This window comes from Artemia franciscana, chromosome 11 (genome assembly GCF_032884065.1).
Source record: "Artemia franciscana chromosome 11, ASM3288406v1, whole genome shotgun sequence".
NCBI lineage: Eukaryota > Metazoa > Arthropoda > Branchiopoda > Anostraca > Artemiidae > Artemia > Artemia franciscana.
This window is the reverse complement of record NC_088873.1, coordinates 42,550,735-42,567,551: the sequence shown is the minus strand read 5'-3', so window position 1 is coordinate 42,567,551 and position 16,817 is coordinate 42,550,735. Positions and strand designations below refer to the sequence as shown.

Sequence of the window (16,817 nt, the reverse complement as noted above, 5' to 3'; positions counted from 1 at the left end):
GATAGTTGGAAAGAAAACAAATCTCACATCCGTTGTCAAAGATAAAAATGGAGACGTTATTTCGAATCTCTGACGTTATTTCTTAAGTCTGACGAGATATGTGTGAACACAAGAAATCTTCCTTTAGAGGTGATGCAACATATTGCCAGATTTTTGGATGTCAAGTCTGTTAACATATTAGCTCGTACCTCAAAATATGAGAATAACGCATTGAATCCAGTCATGGATGAAAGTGTTTGCACCAGATTATATGATGAGCCAAGTGCAAACGCTTCTAATTTTGTACAGTCAAGAAAAAGGCCTTTGGAAGATATAAGTAGCCCTGAAGGCGATGGAATGATTCCAAAAAGCAAAAAAACTCGTAATTCGAGCTCTGAAAATTCCAGTCTGTCAGTTCCAGTCATAGATGAATGTATTTCCACCCGATTATGTGATGATCTGAGTGCAAACGCTTCTAATCTTTTACAGTCAAGAAAAACACCTTTGGAAGAAATCAATATCCCAGATGATGACCCAGTTACATATTACTATAATATTTGCAATAGCGCTCCACTTTTTTTTTACATAAATTTTGACATAGGCCTAAAATATAATGGTAATACATAAACAAGGCTATTTATTACTCCATTAAAACAGGGCTAAATAGTAGGGCTATATTGAATCAAAGCGCGTTTAGGAATGCGATAAGTCAATACTTATGATTATTTTCAAGTAATTTTCAGAACCTTTTTGGGTTTCCTTCACTCAAGGAAAATATAAGGATTTTATTCCTACACTATGAGACAAAAGTAAATATCATCCTAAATTATTAATAAAAGTACAATTAAATTGTCAGTAGGTGTATTTAACCTTTCTAGATTTTGAAAAATACCCTTCTTTCGTATTTTCATTAAAATTTCTTATTATTAATACAATTTTTCATTGAAAAATTAAAAGCAAATACAAAACCCCATAGATTTTTGAAAATACATTTTGCTACTCCTTTCTATATATTCGTAGAAAATGTCAGGTACAATGTCTTCTTTTCTAATTGTTTTGGACTTCCTGTAACAATAATTAGTTTTAAATTAGTTACCTTGGCAATCAGTTTTCAGAATTTTTCAGTTTTCAGAAGGTTTCCGAAAAAACATTCAGTGGCAAGGGTGTATTCAGGATTTTCTTTGGGGGGTAGCTTACAAAAAACCTTAAAAAGCGCATAAAAAATTTGTTTATGAACATATTTGCTACTTATTTACTAGTCAGAAAAAATTTCGAGGGGGGGGGGGGGGGTGAAAACCACGGTAATCCCCCACCTCTCTACATATGGCCTTGTCTAATGGTCTTAACAATGACCAATGTCCTATTTTATATACCAACAAAATTCTTTCAGCAAACAACATTAAATCAAATCCGTACCTTGTATTTGACTCGAAGTAGGTTGTCTTTAACAAATATCCAGAATAGGGACTAAAAGGTTTAAGGTATCCGAGTCTCAGACCACTCATTTGTCTGTTTGTAACATTTTCACAAAAATAATGAGTTCCAGTGTAATCACTACTATTTCCTTCATTCCATATGGCTTCTTTTACTATCACTGAATTGTCTATGGAAAACATGGCTATATCGATTTATCTCAGATACAGCTTAAGATAGGAATAGACAACTTTTAAGCAATGGGCCAAGCGATTAGTAGGTCATTATCCATAATATCCTGGGAATATGAAAAACACCAGAGTAATAAACAGAAGATTCAGGATAAAAGTGAATTAAGACCCCTTTTTACATTTGAAAATTTTAGGACGTTGTAACTTCGAAAGTTGTGTTGTCTGATCACTGAACAGATATTTTTTCTCCTAGTTCCTGATTGTTTGTGCGGACTTTCTCTTCAGCTGATATATGTGTGATCAGATTTCCACATAATGGAGCCAACCCCCCTGTCTCTTCTGTGTAGGTGTTTACTTTATTAGAAATTACTTTAGAAAATAAGAATTAGTGAAAATGTAAAATTACTGAATTCCTGTATTAAGTCAGGACTTAGTAATGTAGATCATTATATAGATGACATTCAATTTTGAAAAAGAAATTTCTAATATGTGGATCTACCGCAGAGACACGTGCATGGGGGGACTCAGCCCACTCATAAAATTTTCCCAAATTTTTCGAAACTTCTTATGAGAATAATCGAATACAAATTTTGATTCTTTAATTGCCCTCCGTCAAAATTATGCGCAATTGTTTTATTAACCAATGTATTTCAGCGTTTGGAAAAGGTTTTTGAAGCCATCTCGTTTTCTTTCATAGCAATAGTGAATATAAACTACCTGTGTATGTTTATTATTGTCTGCTTGATCTAATGGTCATGACCCATTAATATGATCGTGATTAGTAAAACCCAGATGAGGTTATTTCACAATAAAAATTTAAGAAACTAATTCAGAGTCTAAATTATACTTTTGAAGAAGTTCTCACGCTTTTATCATTATCAGTTTCTAAGGCTTGGAAAATTGCATAGAAGACAGGTTTGTTTTGCATTTTCAGTAGGTTAGGCTTGCGAGAGAGGTTATCCACTCTAAGAAATTGGGTACACCAGGTGGCGCGTCCCATGTGTGGAAGAACTATGCCAAGCGTTTTGGAAGTGTGCCAATCGTGTTGGATCTGCGTGGCACACGTGGCGCTCCGTATTATACATCGGGTGGCGCAAAGTGGGCAACCCCTTGGACTTGCGTCTACTTTTCTTTGACTCTTTTTCTTGAAAACCCAATTACAATGAATTAAGTAGGATTCTAAGCAACATTAGAATTGTTTTAATTTGAAACGCATTTTTCTAATTCTTTAAAACCCTGAAAATTAAGTAAGAATTACGTATGAATTAAGTAGGATTCTAAGCAATATTAGAATTGTTCAAATTTGAGACGCCTAAATCTTTTATGCTTCATTTGTTTATCCACTTCAAGAAGTTTCGTATTTATCACTCAAAGTTAGTCTAGGATCCCTGCTCTTTGAAGGGAAGATGGTGATGACGATAGATAATCTGGAAGACCTACCTAGGAAAGGGGGGGGGGGGTTAATTCAGGCTCTGGGCCATTCCTGAAAGTTTTGTCCCCTCTTAACTACTTTCCGAGATGGAAAAAGGCCCTCAGTACTTTATCTCATTATTAATTGTTTTGAGGTAGTCGGCCCTATAGTTTTTTCTAGACTTGACCCATTTTAATACTGGATTCTCCGCTTTTGGCGTTATAAATAATTTCTTAGCGACATGAAATGACACTATAAACAGTGTCCAAATCACTACGCTTCAGGCAATTGATGGAAATGTAGGCGAGTGGGTGGGGAGGGTTTTTCTTTTTTGAAGATTGCAAAAAAGTATTTCTTAAATCTAGGGGGAAGGGGCATTTTTTCAAATTTCTTTTAATAAAAATACCAAATAAAGTGGTGTTTCTCGAAATATAGGGAGAAGGGTCAATCACTCCTCCTTCTATCCTCCCAGTACTGCGTCCTTAACATATAGATTATTTACACTAACGTCTTTATTGGAAAAAGGTTTGCTTGAATTTTATAAATCACAAATATTGAATTCTGCTGAAGTTCATTTTTATACCAACTAAAATCTGGTTGATCAAACTAATAAAAAGTGCTTAGAGTATCAAGTTTAAATAACTAAATTATAGATAATAGATTAAATTATGTTTTTAGTTCGTTTTGCACCATCTTAATTCAAAGCATTATTCGTTATGTGATTATCAGTGCATTTATCTAAATGAAAAGTCAGTTTTATTTAAATACTGTTTAAATAATGAATTCTGAAAAAAAAGTTGTATCTTGCACCCTAGAGATATCTGTGCAAAGGGACAATATTCCTTATTTGCTATGTTTATTATTTTTCAATCTCAAACATTCTTTTTTTTAATCGAATATACACGGTTTGGCATTGGAACTAATTTCATTCTACTTTTTCAACCATAAAATTTCAAAATCTGTTGGAAACAAAAAACCTAAAATGCCAAACTGGATTTAACATTATTCTTGTCTCATGGTTTTTCGTAAATCCATCCCGCATATTTACTCAACTCTGTGATATCAAGTCAATGTCTAGCGGACAATAATTAAAATTAAATAATGCAATATAAAAGTATGCATTAAATCCATGCGAAAAAAAACATTTATGCAGAATAATATTATTTATATAATATTATTTATATTATTATTTATGCAGAAAACAAAATCATTCATAATATGCAAATATACTGTAGTTAAAAAATTTTGAAGGCAATTTCGCCATGCTTTACCTTAAACCCTTCCCTAATTTATAAACATATAGCCCAAATTACACGTTTCCCATGTGTTTTTCCGTTTTTTTTATTTCTTCAGCGTTGATTCAATTCACAGGTAAACGGGTTAAAACAAGAGTGACGCATGGCAAAATGAATGGGCAATATATATTTTGGGTTAAATGTTTGTAAACTATGAGGGGGGGGGGGTAAAATAGAGTGCAACCACGTTCAAAATGTGCTAACTACAATATTTCTGCATATTATGAAGTAAGAATTTTTTTCTTAACATGTTTCCTTCTCAATAGTCTCAATTGCAGGCTAATTCCAGAGAATAGTTGCCCCCTCGTATTTTATGAATTTGCACCCCAGGCGTTGAAACACCACTTCTTCTCAAAACATACCATTAAAGCTCTGAATTTATTCTCCGACATAACTGTTTCTAAAGACACGCGTTTTGCACTTAATTCACGATACCATTCCATCAATAAAGATAACCACAAACCACAGACCATTAGTTAACTTTCCTTTCGCTGATTTTCCGACAGAAAAAAAAACTGAAACCACAAAATCTTTTAAGCTAAGAACACACCAAGTGTAACACACCTTACGACTGACTTTACTAGTCTGAAAAAGAGGCAATGATCTCTTCTGACAACACTTTCTGCCAACGTTCACTTAATCATACTAATTGCATTTTGACCGAATAATTGCCTGAATCTAACAATTCGGAACACGTCCAAAAAGAGACTCATATCGTTGCTGTAAAGCCAAGAGGCGCGAGTTCATCAATATTTACCATTCAATTATGGTTCTTAATGTTTTGAACAACAAGTCGTCAGTAATCATTAAAGCTTTCATTAAAAAAGGAGGGGGGTTAAGGTCAGCCGAGGCGTGTCCACTGAAGAACGCTCCTTTCCCATCATAATAACTTCCCAATCAATCAATTTGTAATTCATTCTGAAATTACTTGTACTCGTATTAAGGGCTACCCCTTTTTGGGGTTTCAGTCCCAAATTCGCGATTTTGGGAAAAATATAAACTAGAATTCTAAACTAATTAATTCTAGCAGTTAAAAACTAACTAAATTTATTGTTAAAGTAATTAATTTTAAAATTACTTTCACTTGTATTCAGGGCTGCCTCTCCTTAGGATTTCTCTCCTAAACGTGTGTTTATTTAGGTTTCTCCCTTAGAATATCAGGCCCCTGCAAACGTTATCTATGCGCCCGCATGCATTACATGCCTGGACCATTTCCACACCATAATCAGTGACTTCGTAATTTTTGCAAAAAATGTTGACCATACGTCAACCAAAAAGAGCGAAATTATTTGTTTCAATAAAAATCTAGGTCACGTAAGTTTTGAATCCAAATTTTTGTCACATAAATTATTTATGATAAGCTGTATAACAAGTATTACAGCTTTAATTAGGGGGGGGGGATAATATCAGCGGAGGCTGGTTTACTGCCGAACACTCCTCCTCCATCATAATAATCTCATGGATTGTGCTGCCTTTCTACTTACAGTTGAAACAAAAATTCATTGATAGCGGTATAAAATTTTACGATAGTGAAAAATCAAAAGAGTAATTTTTAATACAGAAAATAATACTAAATGCCATAATATTTCGGAGAGAATAACAAAATATGAAGAAGGGAAATATTCCCATTTATATCTCGATAAAAACAAACCTCCAAATAGCAACTGTCCTCACCTAGGAAGTTTCTTGGTGGTGCTCATGCCATAAATTTCAGTCTGTTTATACATTTCCTGTTAGCCACCTCCCAAGAAATACCCGAAAGTTTGAGGTCACTCGTAAAATACCATCCATGCCCAAGCAAAAAAAAAAGTTGGAAACCCTGCTTTTACTTATGCAAGAGGAAAAAATATACAAATATAAATGAAAAATAAGCGAAGCTAAAACAGGAATTTATTTTGTCTTTTTTTTTAAATTAAATAAAAAAAAACAAGTTTTTTTTTAACTGAAAGTAAGGAGCGACATTGAAACTTAAAACGAACAGAAATTACTCCGTATATGAAATGAGTTGTCCCCTCCGCAATCCCTCACTCTTTACGCTAAAGTTTTTAATTGTTTTAAAAAGAAGAATTGTGGCAAAGAGTCAAACTTTAGCGTAAAGAGCGAGGGATCGCGGAGGGGACAACCCATTCGATATACGGAGTAATTATACGAAAAAATAATTATAATGTAATAAATAAATAATTATAAATAATAAGTAATAAAAGTAATTATAACGTAAAAAAACTTAATCAATATAACTAAACTTAATTAAACTTATGTATTTAAAATCAGCATAATAAGCCGATTTTGTTGATATTTCTATTGGTATCAAAGTTCCTTTTTTAGAGTTTTCGTTACAATTGAACCCTGTCGCTCCTTACTTACAGTTCGTTACTACAAACTGTTTGATCATGTTGGTAAACCTCCCCAGAAAGCGGGTAAAATATATATTTTCAGAATACCAAATAGCTGCAACCACTAGAAGCTTCTGAAACAACTGGAGGGGCTATCACAAAAGGTTAATGCTTCTATGGCTCGATTTTTCAGACACTCAAGTGGAGCTATACGTGTCAGATACATATGTTCTAGAATCGCATATAAGATAACATTTTTTTTTCACAATATAGATTAATTGAGACCAGGGCAGGCATATAGCTGATGGCATAATGTCAAGAAATTCGGAATTTTCCTCACATTTTTTTTTTGAAAGCCTTTGTGAAAGCTGGGCCAGTTGCTTTTCTATGTAACTCACAAAAGTTACTCCACAGAGAAAGGAGGTTGTTTGCGAAATACTGTAAGTATCTACACAGGGCCTTCGGGCCAGGCAGCCCTACTATCTCAATATTTTTTATTTTTCACATTGACTTGGCATATAGAATCTGTCAATATATTTGGGTTTCTGACTTAGCCCATTTACCCTGGAACCGTGATCTTTCCCTGAAGTAAGTTACTGTACAAATCTCGGACGTACTCAGGAGAAACCAGGGGTGCCCGAACACCCCTCTGAATCCTAAATTTTTGGAAACTCCTTCTTCAAATTATGAAAAAAAATACGTTTTTTATTAATAGTCTTCAAAAAAACTCAGACTTACGTGCCTGGAAAGCCTACCCGTGGCGCTGTGTACGTGTATATGCACAGCTTTATTTACTTATTCAGAGTCTTAAGGACGATACGGTGCTAAATGACTTCTTTTTTCTGACCTAAAATTTACTCGGTTTAATTCACTAGCATGTTAAAAACCGGATGGGCGGATTTTTTCTTCCAGCTTTTACCTTGACTTTCTTAAATAACCATAGCAGCGGTATTGAGCAAAAAGGCGGTAATTATCTCACCAGCACGCACAATATAATCAATTTTTTCAGTCATACTATACTATACTGCATTACCTCACTTTCAAAAAAGGAGACGTTGAGAACCGAAGTAATATTTTAAAATGTGCGAAAAATGGTTTTTGATCTTTGTCCCCCTTTTAATTTAAGATTCTAGCTAATATTTTTCTTAAAATGTCTTTGAACAGTTCTACCTAACCTGGCGACGCGACGTGAAGATAAAAAGTTATGTTTCTCGATGGCAAAGGGGTTTTCAATTTTTTTTTTTAATATTCAGCGAAGCTAGGTCGCACCATTTTAACACATTTTTAATGCAGATGGGCGTAGCTTTTAGGCAATTGTGAGGGAACTTTTCTCCGGGGGTGGGGTAATTGTCAGATAGAACAAGAGCTCATATGGCAGTTGTGAGGAGGTCGGAAGAGCCAAGGGCTCATATGGCATGAGCTCTAGCAAAATTATAAAAATCAAATAGACTGATTTAAAAGTCAAATCAGAAGCTTAATCCCGGTCGCTATTTAAAATGAGAGCTCTGAGACACAAGGTCCTTCTAAATATTAAAATTCATTAAGATCCGATCATCCACTCATAAGTTAAAAATATCTCATTTTTTTCTAATTTTTCCTCTCCCTTCAGTCCTCCAGATAGTCGGATTGGGGAAAACAACTTTATCAAGTCAATTTGTGCAGGTCCCTGACATGCCTACCGATTTTCATCGTCCTAGCACGTCTAGAAGCACCAAACTCGCCAAAGCACTGGACCCCCCAACTCCCCCAAAGAGAGCAGATCCCGACCGGTTACTTCAACCACGTATCTGCGACAATTGCTTATTCTACACACCAAGTTTCAGCTCGATCTCTCCACTCTAAGCGTTTTCTAAGATTTCCGATTTCCCCCTCCAACTCCCCCAATGTCACCAGATATGGTTGGGCTTTGAAATAAGAGCTCTGAGACACAAGTTCCTTCTAAATATCAAATTCCATTAAGATCCAGTCACCCATTCCTAAGTTAAAAATGCCTCAATTTTTAATTTTCCAAATTAACCCCCCCCCCAACTCCTCCAAAGAGATCGGATACGTTCTAATTATGTCAATCACGTATCTAAGACTTACGATTATACTTCCAATCAAGTTTCATCCCGATCTCTCCACTCTAAGCGTTTTCCAAGATTTCTGTTTCCCACTTCCAGCCCCCATGTCCTCAGATCCGATTCGGATTGGAAACAGAGCATCTGAGAAATAAGATCTTTCTATATATCAAGTTTCATTGCAATCCAATCAGCCATTCGTAAGATAAAGATACCTCAATTTTCACGTTTTCCCAGATTTCCGGTTTTCCCCTCCTGCTGTCCCAATGTCACCGAATCTGGGTGGGATTTAAAATGAGAGCTTTGAAGCACAAGATCCATCTAAACATCAAATTCCCTTAAGATCTGATCACCCGTTCGTAAATTACAAACACGTCATTTTTTCTGATTCTTCCGAAATACCCCCCCCCCCCCCCAAACCCCCCAAAGAGAGTGTATCCGGTCCAGTTATGTCATTCACGTATCTTGGACTTGTGCTTATTCTTCGCACCAAGTTCCATCCTGATCTCTCCACTCTAAGCCTTTTCTAAGATTTTTGATCCCTCCCCAACTCCCCCCAATGACACTGGACCCGTTCGGGATTTAAGACATGAGGTCTGAGTTATATTCTACATACAACATTTCATAAAGATCCAATCACTCCTTCGTAATTTAAAAATACCTCATTTTCCCTAATTTTTAAAAAGTAACCCTCCTCCCAACTCCCCCAAAGAGAGCGGATCCGTCACAGGTATGTCAATCACATATCTAGGAATTGTGCTTATTTTTCCCACCAAGTATCATCTCGATCCCTCCACTCTAAGCGTTTTCCAAGATTGTAGATTCCCCCTCCAACTTCCCCCCCAATGTTATCAGATCTGGTCGGGATTTAAAACAAGAGCTCTGAGACACAATTTCCTTCCAAATATCAAATTTCATTAAGATCCGATCTCCCGTTCATAAGTTAAAAATACTTTATTTTTTCGAATTTTTCCGAATTAACCATCTCCGCACTCACTTCAGATAGTCGAATCGGGAAACAACTATTTGCAATTTAATCTGATCTGGTCCCTGATACGCTTGCCAAATTTCATCGTCCTAGCTTATCTGGAAGTGCCTAAACTAGCAAAACCGGGACCAACAGCTGAAAACAATTTTTGATGAGATTTCAAGGGGGCGATCGGCATGACTGCATACTCCGTTTATGCGTGCCTTATGATGTTTTATTTCACAGTATAGCAAGCTGCAGGTGAAGGAAGTTAAAAGCCGTATTGTTTCTCAAAGATTCCAAGGTATAGTTAGTTTAACAAATATTATTATTTTGTTTGCACATTAATTTAAGAAACTTTTCCCATAAAATAAGTTTTTCAAAGAAAAATAAAGTCAAATAACCTTCCAAGCGAACACGAGAGACACCCTCCCTCAAGATCAGCCCAAAGGATTATTCAGCAGGATTACAAAACAGAGGTATAAATATGCGCCTTTCCGTATAAAGAAAAGGAAAAAAGAGTAGACATGCCAAAAAGTATTTTTTGGCCGAAAAGTTGTTCAGGCCAGGAGGCTATGGTTCTTGTATAGGGTTGTCGGTAATGGCAATATCAATGGTGTACTTCCAGGCTAAATTTCTAAGTTCCCATTAGTTAGTTTTCAAAATAACATTTTATTGTTGAACCGAATCGAGATAGTAGTTACTATTCTTGAGTCAGCAACAAACACCAATTTTTTATAACTAGCAGTCTTTTTTAATACGTTTTTAATCTTTGGTTACTATGGACCACTTCCTAATAGCAGACCCGTGCTTTGTGCATTTATCTGTTATATTGATAGCGAGTTACGACTCCAATCCGAAACATTTAATGGCTCGTTACTGTCTAATATTCAAAACCTGACCTCTTACTCTGCTTGATTCAACTGAAATCTGAAAAGTTTTCCCATTTGAGGAGTTAACCCCGGGTTCTAAGGCCAGAAGTTTTGGATTTCAAGGATTTACCAAGTAGTAAACTTGCTTTTAAAAGTTGGAGCAAAGTTTAGGAGACCTTATTTCTCTTCACTGCACTAATGGCTGAGGCTCTGAATATAAAGCTAATGTTCACCATTTTCTAATTAAGCTATTTTTATGAACTTTCAATTTAAACAAACAGAAAAGTCAAACTTAAAACGAACAGAAACAACCACAAACAGGAGGTGCAATAAACTTGATAAAGATGAAAAAAGACTCGAATAAATACTAGATGGTGCTAACAGACGAATAGCCTGTAGAACCCCCTACTCCTTCTAAAAAAAACGTCAATTGCGATGGGAAGTGGCCTGAACTTAGCCTGACCTAGGATTGCTCTCATTGTGAAAGCACCAAAATACTTTATAATTTGGTTTCTGAACAAATTTCTTTGCACTTCATATTTTGTGAACTTTATGAGAATATGCCTAACATCATCATACTCGTTACAAATATCACATAAGGGCGAGCTAACTCTCCCCCACTTATGGAAAACTGAACGGTTTTGGCATGACCTTTCCTCAGTCTCAAAACAGTAATAGCAACAGATCTAACATTTTGTATTCAATTTGTAACTCTAAGCTTAATACACTTCATCTTTAAACTTCAATCAAAGCTAAAAGGCTATTGTCAAGGAAGAAGAGAATGATTATCTGAATATAGATAGATAGATAGATAGATGTATTTCAAAAATTATCGATTATCTGAATATTTTAGTATGGATGACTTTGTATTTTTGTTTTTTAAGAAAGGTCAATTTGACAGTCAAAACAGTCAATGTGAGTTGGAGCAATTCTTTTTAAATTGTCACTATTTCTAAAACTTGGAAAAAACATACATTGAAGATTTACTGCTCTTTACTTAGGCAGCGCAGTGGCACTACGTATGATAATCATATGATATGATAATGCAGCGCAGTAGCAAAAAATATAAAATTCCACATTTTTGTAGATAGGAGCTTAAAACTTCTACAGTAGGGTTCTCTGATACGCTGAATCTGATGGTTTGATTCCGTTAAGATACTATGACTTTTAGGGGGTGTTTCCCCCTATTAATCTAAAATTAAACAAATTTTCTCAGGCTCGTAACTTTTGATGGGTACGACTAAACTTGGTAAAACTTATATATTAAAGATCAGCATAAAAATAAGATTTTTTGATGTCACTATTGGTATCAAAATTCCATCTTTTAGAGTTACGGTTACTATTGAGCCGGCTCGCTCCTTTCTAGTTCGTTACCACGAACTGTTTGATAATCACATCCTTTGAATTAAAGTTTGCATGTCTCAGAATGTGTTTGAAAATTGCATACTATAGTGAAATGGAATGTCGCTGGTTATTGTTCCACAAAATCATTGCGTTAAAGAAGAAATCATTGAAGATCAGGGCTTAGGAATTGGCCTAGAAGCAATCAACCATAAGGATAATTACCTTTTTGGTATAACTAAGCCACAAATCGCACCAAATTTTACTCAACATAAAGGTAACAGCCTTTTTGGTAGTAAGACTAGAGTCAGTCTGGCCTCGTTTAATTCCCTTATGAGGTAACAATTTGTTAATTTTGGTGCTTAGAAATATCCATTAGGGAATATGGGTGGCATAAAAGGCTGTATCCAGGACAGTCAAGGGTTTGAATCTCCCCCCTAAAAAACTTTTGACTCGTAAAAACGTAACAAAAATTCATATAAATGAACTTTTCGATGTGCTTTTTAACTTTTGTTGAACCCCTCCCCACCCGAAAAAATATCCCCTCGGGACAAAAATCCTGGATACTAACCTTGATAGCAAAATACCTTGATAGCAAAATATTGCTCCATAGGGAATAAGCCTAAGCCTAATTATAAGTTGCTTTAGTGCCCCCCTCCCGAAACCCTCCCCCCAGTTGTTGAAAATATACTTTTTGAAGTAGTTTCAATGAAAATTTCTATTGTTTTCGTATTTTCACTGAAAAAGCTCCAACAAATGTGCTTCCATTTATTTTAAAAACAAATGCTGCCCCCTCCCTCTCTCTGTTTGATATTACTGCTTTCTTGCGACAAAATATACTAATGCTTGGTTCAGACGCATAGAGAAGCCGAAGAGAAAAACCAATTTGTACGAAAGGATAAGTGTTCAAACAATACGTGCAAGATTTTTTTCCAAAAAGTGACATGTACTTTACTGCCATGTATTCCCCTTTACCTTGTTTGCTTTATATAGAACATGACTCACATCATTTATAGACTTTTTACAGTATAACTAGTAGTGCTTATAAAAAAAATATAAATATAAAACGCAAAAATTTATATAAAGTGCAATATTGGGAAATCGTTTTTTAATAGTGATTATAATTAATAAAGACTTGAAATTTGATTATATCGCTAAAAATGTCGAAAGCGAAGAAAAAGTATGATTAAAAAATACACAGTATATCATTCTATAGATTTTTTAGAGTGAATATTTTTTTCCCGGGCTTAACAATGGACAAGCTTTCCACTTTAATAAACGCTTGCCCATGTTTACTTGACGAGACACGAAAAACCAATCGATACCATAAGGAAACTAAAAAAAAAAAATCCTAGCTCCAAGACCGATCGGTTCTCCAATCGGTTTAAGCGTTTCCTCATGCGTCTGAACGGGCTATAAAGCTTAAAAGGAGGAAGATGGAATTTTAATCTACGCCCTGTCAGATACTAAAATTTCAATTAAAGACTTAGAAACACTTCTTTTAAAAAGAATTTGGCGATCTTTATAAAAAACTTCTGCCGCATTTGCCCCCACCCCTAGGGATCCTCCTGGCGGCACTCATGAATATGGAGTAAACCTGCATGAAAATAATACAAGTCGTTTGAAAACTAGTAAAAATTATGATAAATGAGAAATGGAGGTTTTCCACCGGTTATCACCAAAATGGTACTTGAAACTATAGTTACATAAATTAAATATTCAGTATAACTCACAAAATAAAAACCAAGAACCATTATTTTTGAGATTAAAGAAAAAACATGAAAAAAACATAAAAAGCATTTATTCACTCTAAAAATCTATTGAATGATATACTATATATCTTTTATCATATTTCTCCTTCACCAATGACAGTTTTAGCGATATAACCAAATTTCAAATTTGTATTAATTATCATCACTATTTAAAAAACGATTTCCAAATATTGCCCTCATTTTACATTGACATTGCCCTGCTATTCATTGCTCATTTTAATTGCCCTTTTTACAGTGTAACTAGTAGTTGCACTGTAAAAAGTTTATAAAGCAGAATATTAGAATTTATGTGATAATTTCATCCTCTTGCATTTTCGAAATAAATTTTAAAATAATAAATTATAGTGGTCGTTTTAGGAATAAACAGTTTGGAATGAAAACAGTTCTTAAATCTGAAATTTAAGATTTTAATGAAGATTTTATTTTCTAAACATAATTAACTAAAAACGTTGCAAATGCTTAGATATTCCTATTGCAAATAGGGATACCAATTGTTTGACCAGGTGGGGACAATTGCCGCCACGATCCGAAAAATAGTTATTTTGTATCTTCATTGAAAAAGTCGAAACAACAAATACTTTGTCCCTCCCCCACCAGAGCTTGAAAAAACACCTTTTTTATATTATCAGTACAAATAATTGGAAAACCCCCTTTCCACATCTACATTTGGTGAATTGAAATCCCCGGAGAGAGAAAGAGGGAGAGAGAGAGCAAGAAAGAAAGAGGGAGAGAGAGAGAGAGAGGGAGAATAGACGATTTTAGTTTATATGTCTTTGAAAAGGTAACAGAAAATATATTGCATGTCATATTGAAAATACAAATACACAAATGAAACGATAGGAATGTGATAGTTAATGAGGCTTGGACTTTGAGTTTAGTCAACTTCGTTCTAGACTCTATCACCATGAAAATTTACACAAGATGAATTTCTTCGTACATGCTTAGTGATTTTTATCGAGTAATTTCGTGTTTTTTTTGTTTTTTTTTTTTTGAATTGATTGGCCCTGTACCATAAAAAGTTCTCTAACTATAGTCGGTAAAATAAAACGAAGTAGAACACCATATCAACAGATCAAAAGAGACTTGTTTCATTACAATTAAGAGTTCAATTAGCATGGTCGTTCCTAGCATATTTAGTACCCGGGGGAAATGAACTTCGCCCTCCTTTTTTTTCGTGAACTTGCGATTGAGTAGTAGCACAATCGCTTGAAATAGAATCTTTGCCACTTCTCCCCCCCAAGACACCAAAGGAAGCTTTCCCCGGATCCCCCCCCCTTGAATGGCCTTGACTCATTCAAAAAGAGACATTGGTTATCATTTTTTTCGGTACTTATCGGTTATATAATAAACACTTTAGAATTTCGATCGCGGATGATGCCAATATGACACAAGAAACTGGTCTAGCAATTTCTTTATACCACACAATTAGCTTTGGCTTGGTTGGAAAATAAATTGTAGCTATATCTTATTCAAGTATTTAGTTGGTATTTTGGTTAGGTTAGATTAGTATAATATATGCTATGCTTTACCCCCCTCCCGCTAATGTTCAAGTATATTGCCGAAATTCGTTTCTAAACTATTATATTTTAATATATATTTTGTTTGATTTCATTAGCATTAATCGAACTTCACTTCTCGAGTGTTTACTATATAACCGATAAGTAAGTCTTTTTCTACAAAGCTTCCATTTTAACGTTAACACTGCTGCCAAATGAAAAGATTTATGCATACATATATTGAATGTCAAATTAACGTCTTCAGGAGATAATATACAAGCCACATATTATCTCGCACGTTATTTCATTGTTTGATATATGGTTCTTTGACTTCAATAGTTATATCAGAACCTCTTGTTGAAGCATTAAGAAAAAATCCAACCAACGCCAGTTTAAGAAAATTAAGAAAAGTATCTTTTTCGCTACAGATTCCAAACATGCAAAGTTTTACCAAAGAGGATAAGAAATTGCTTTCCATGGTGTAAATTGTGCTTTATTTTCACTCGCTTGCATCCGTGCCGCAATTTCAAAAGCTAATTAAATTATGTTTCTTATTTAGAAAAATACCTTATTATTAGAGAAAAATACCGCCTTTTATAAAACTAATTAGTTTTAAACCTCCCGTGTAACATTTTAAGCAAATAAAAAGTTTGAAAGGCTTAATTCCATCTGATTGGTTTACCTGTGTGAAATTTTTAACTCTGTTAAAAGAATGGAAACTTTTAGTTCAAAATTTTATTGCAATTAGCAAAGTATACGTTCGACGTTGCCGTCTTAACTCTTCTTAATTGTCCCAGTATCTATCTTATATGTGCCGTCTTGGCTGAGTGGTTGGCGCGCTGGCGTTGGAATTCTGTGTCCAAGGGGCACGGGTTCAATCCCAGTTGTGACCAGTTATTGAGTTTGGGACGAGGGTCAGCGGTATGACTCTGTAAGCTCAGCCGACCCAGCTCTAAATGGGCACCTGGAGAAATCTGGGGAAGGTAAGCAGGAAGGGTGTGCAAAAGCACAGGATGGTCGGCCCCCAAACCCCCCATTGCACTTCCTGGCTGAAGGACCATGAAACAGATATCAGCACCGCCGGTTTGGATCTTAAGGGTCTAGTCACGTCTTACTTACTTACTTATCTATCTTATAAGTCATTTTGTAACTACAAGTCATTTTCTAACCACTTCCCCCTACCTTCCTATAGGTCAATACCATCTTATTTGAAGAAATGGTATGAAACGTGGTTTTTACGCATTTCGCTAAATCTAGGGAAAAGAAAGTTATTTAACTCTGTGGTCAGTGGATCTTTCGTGTCGTACGAAAAGCGGAACAACAGAACATTGACTTTAATTATCCCATGCTCCATGAGGCGTTGAGTTAGGTCTACCCACATGCCGTTGCTTTAACGCTTATATTCCATGATCTAAATGTTCCGTGATTTTTGATCCGTGTTCCGCGATTAGGCATAAAATCATGGACCTAAAACCTATAAGCAATGAAACATGTCTAAATAAAAATCAGTGCTCCAGTTTGTCCATATTAATTTTAATGTAAATCTTATTAAACTAATTGTAACTAATTAAATTTAAATTTAAGTAGTTATTTATTTAATTAATATTTATTTAATTAAATTATTTAATTATTTAATATTTATTTAATTAAAATTTATTTAATTAATTAAATTTAAATTGTAACCAAT

The 16,817-nt window shown here is 34.8% G+C and overlaps 1 protein-coding gene across 8 annotated transcripts in view; it reads right to left on the bottom strand.

Annotated features, from left to right (window-relative positions):
* Positions 1 to 16,817, bottom strand: part of LOC136033249 (IQ motif and SEC7 domain-containing protein 1-like) — a 359,466-nt gene that overhangs the window by 136,066 nt on the left and 206,583 nt on the right. The window contains exons 1-2 of one of the 8 annotated variants that reach the window (XM_065713974.1): positions 4,652 to 4,931; positions 1,396 to 1,690 (exon numbers count right to left, since the gene is read on the bottom strand). The exons of 4 other annotated variants lie outside the window; for them this stretch is intronic. In XM_065713974.1, coding sequence (XP_065570046.1) covers positions 1,396 to 1,595 — 200 coding nt within the window. In that variant the 5' untranslated portion in view covers positions 1,596 to 1,690; positions 4,652 to 4,931. Of the gene's footprint in view, positions 1 to 1,395; positions 2,953 to 4,651; positions 4,932 to 16,817 lie in introns of those variants that run through there. 3 more of the 8 variants (XM_065713976.1, XM_065713986.1, XM_065713975.1) reach the window with 3 other exon arrangements.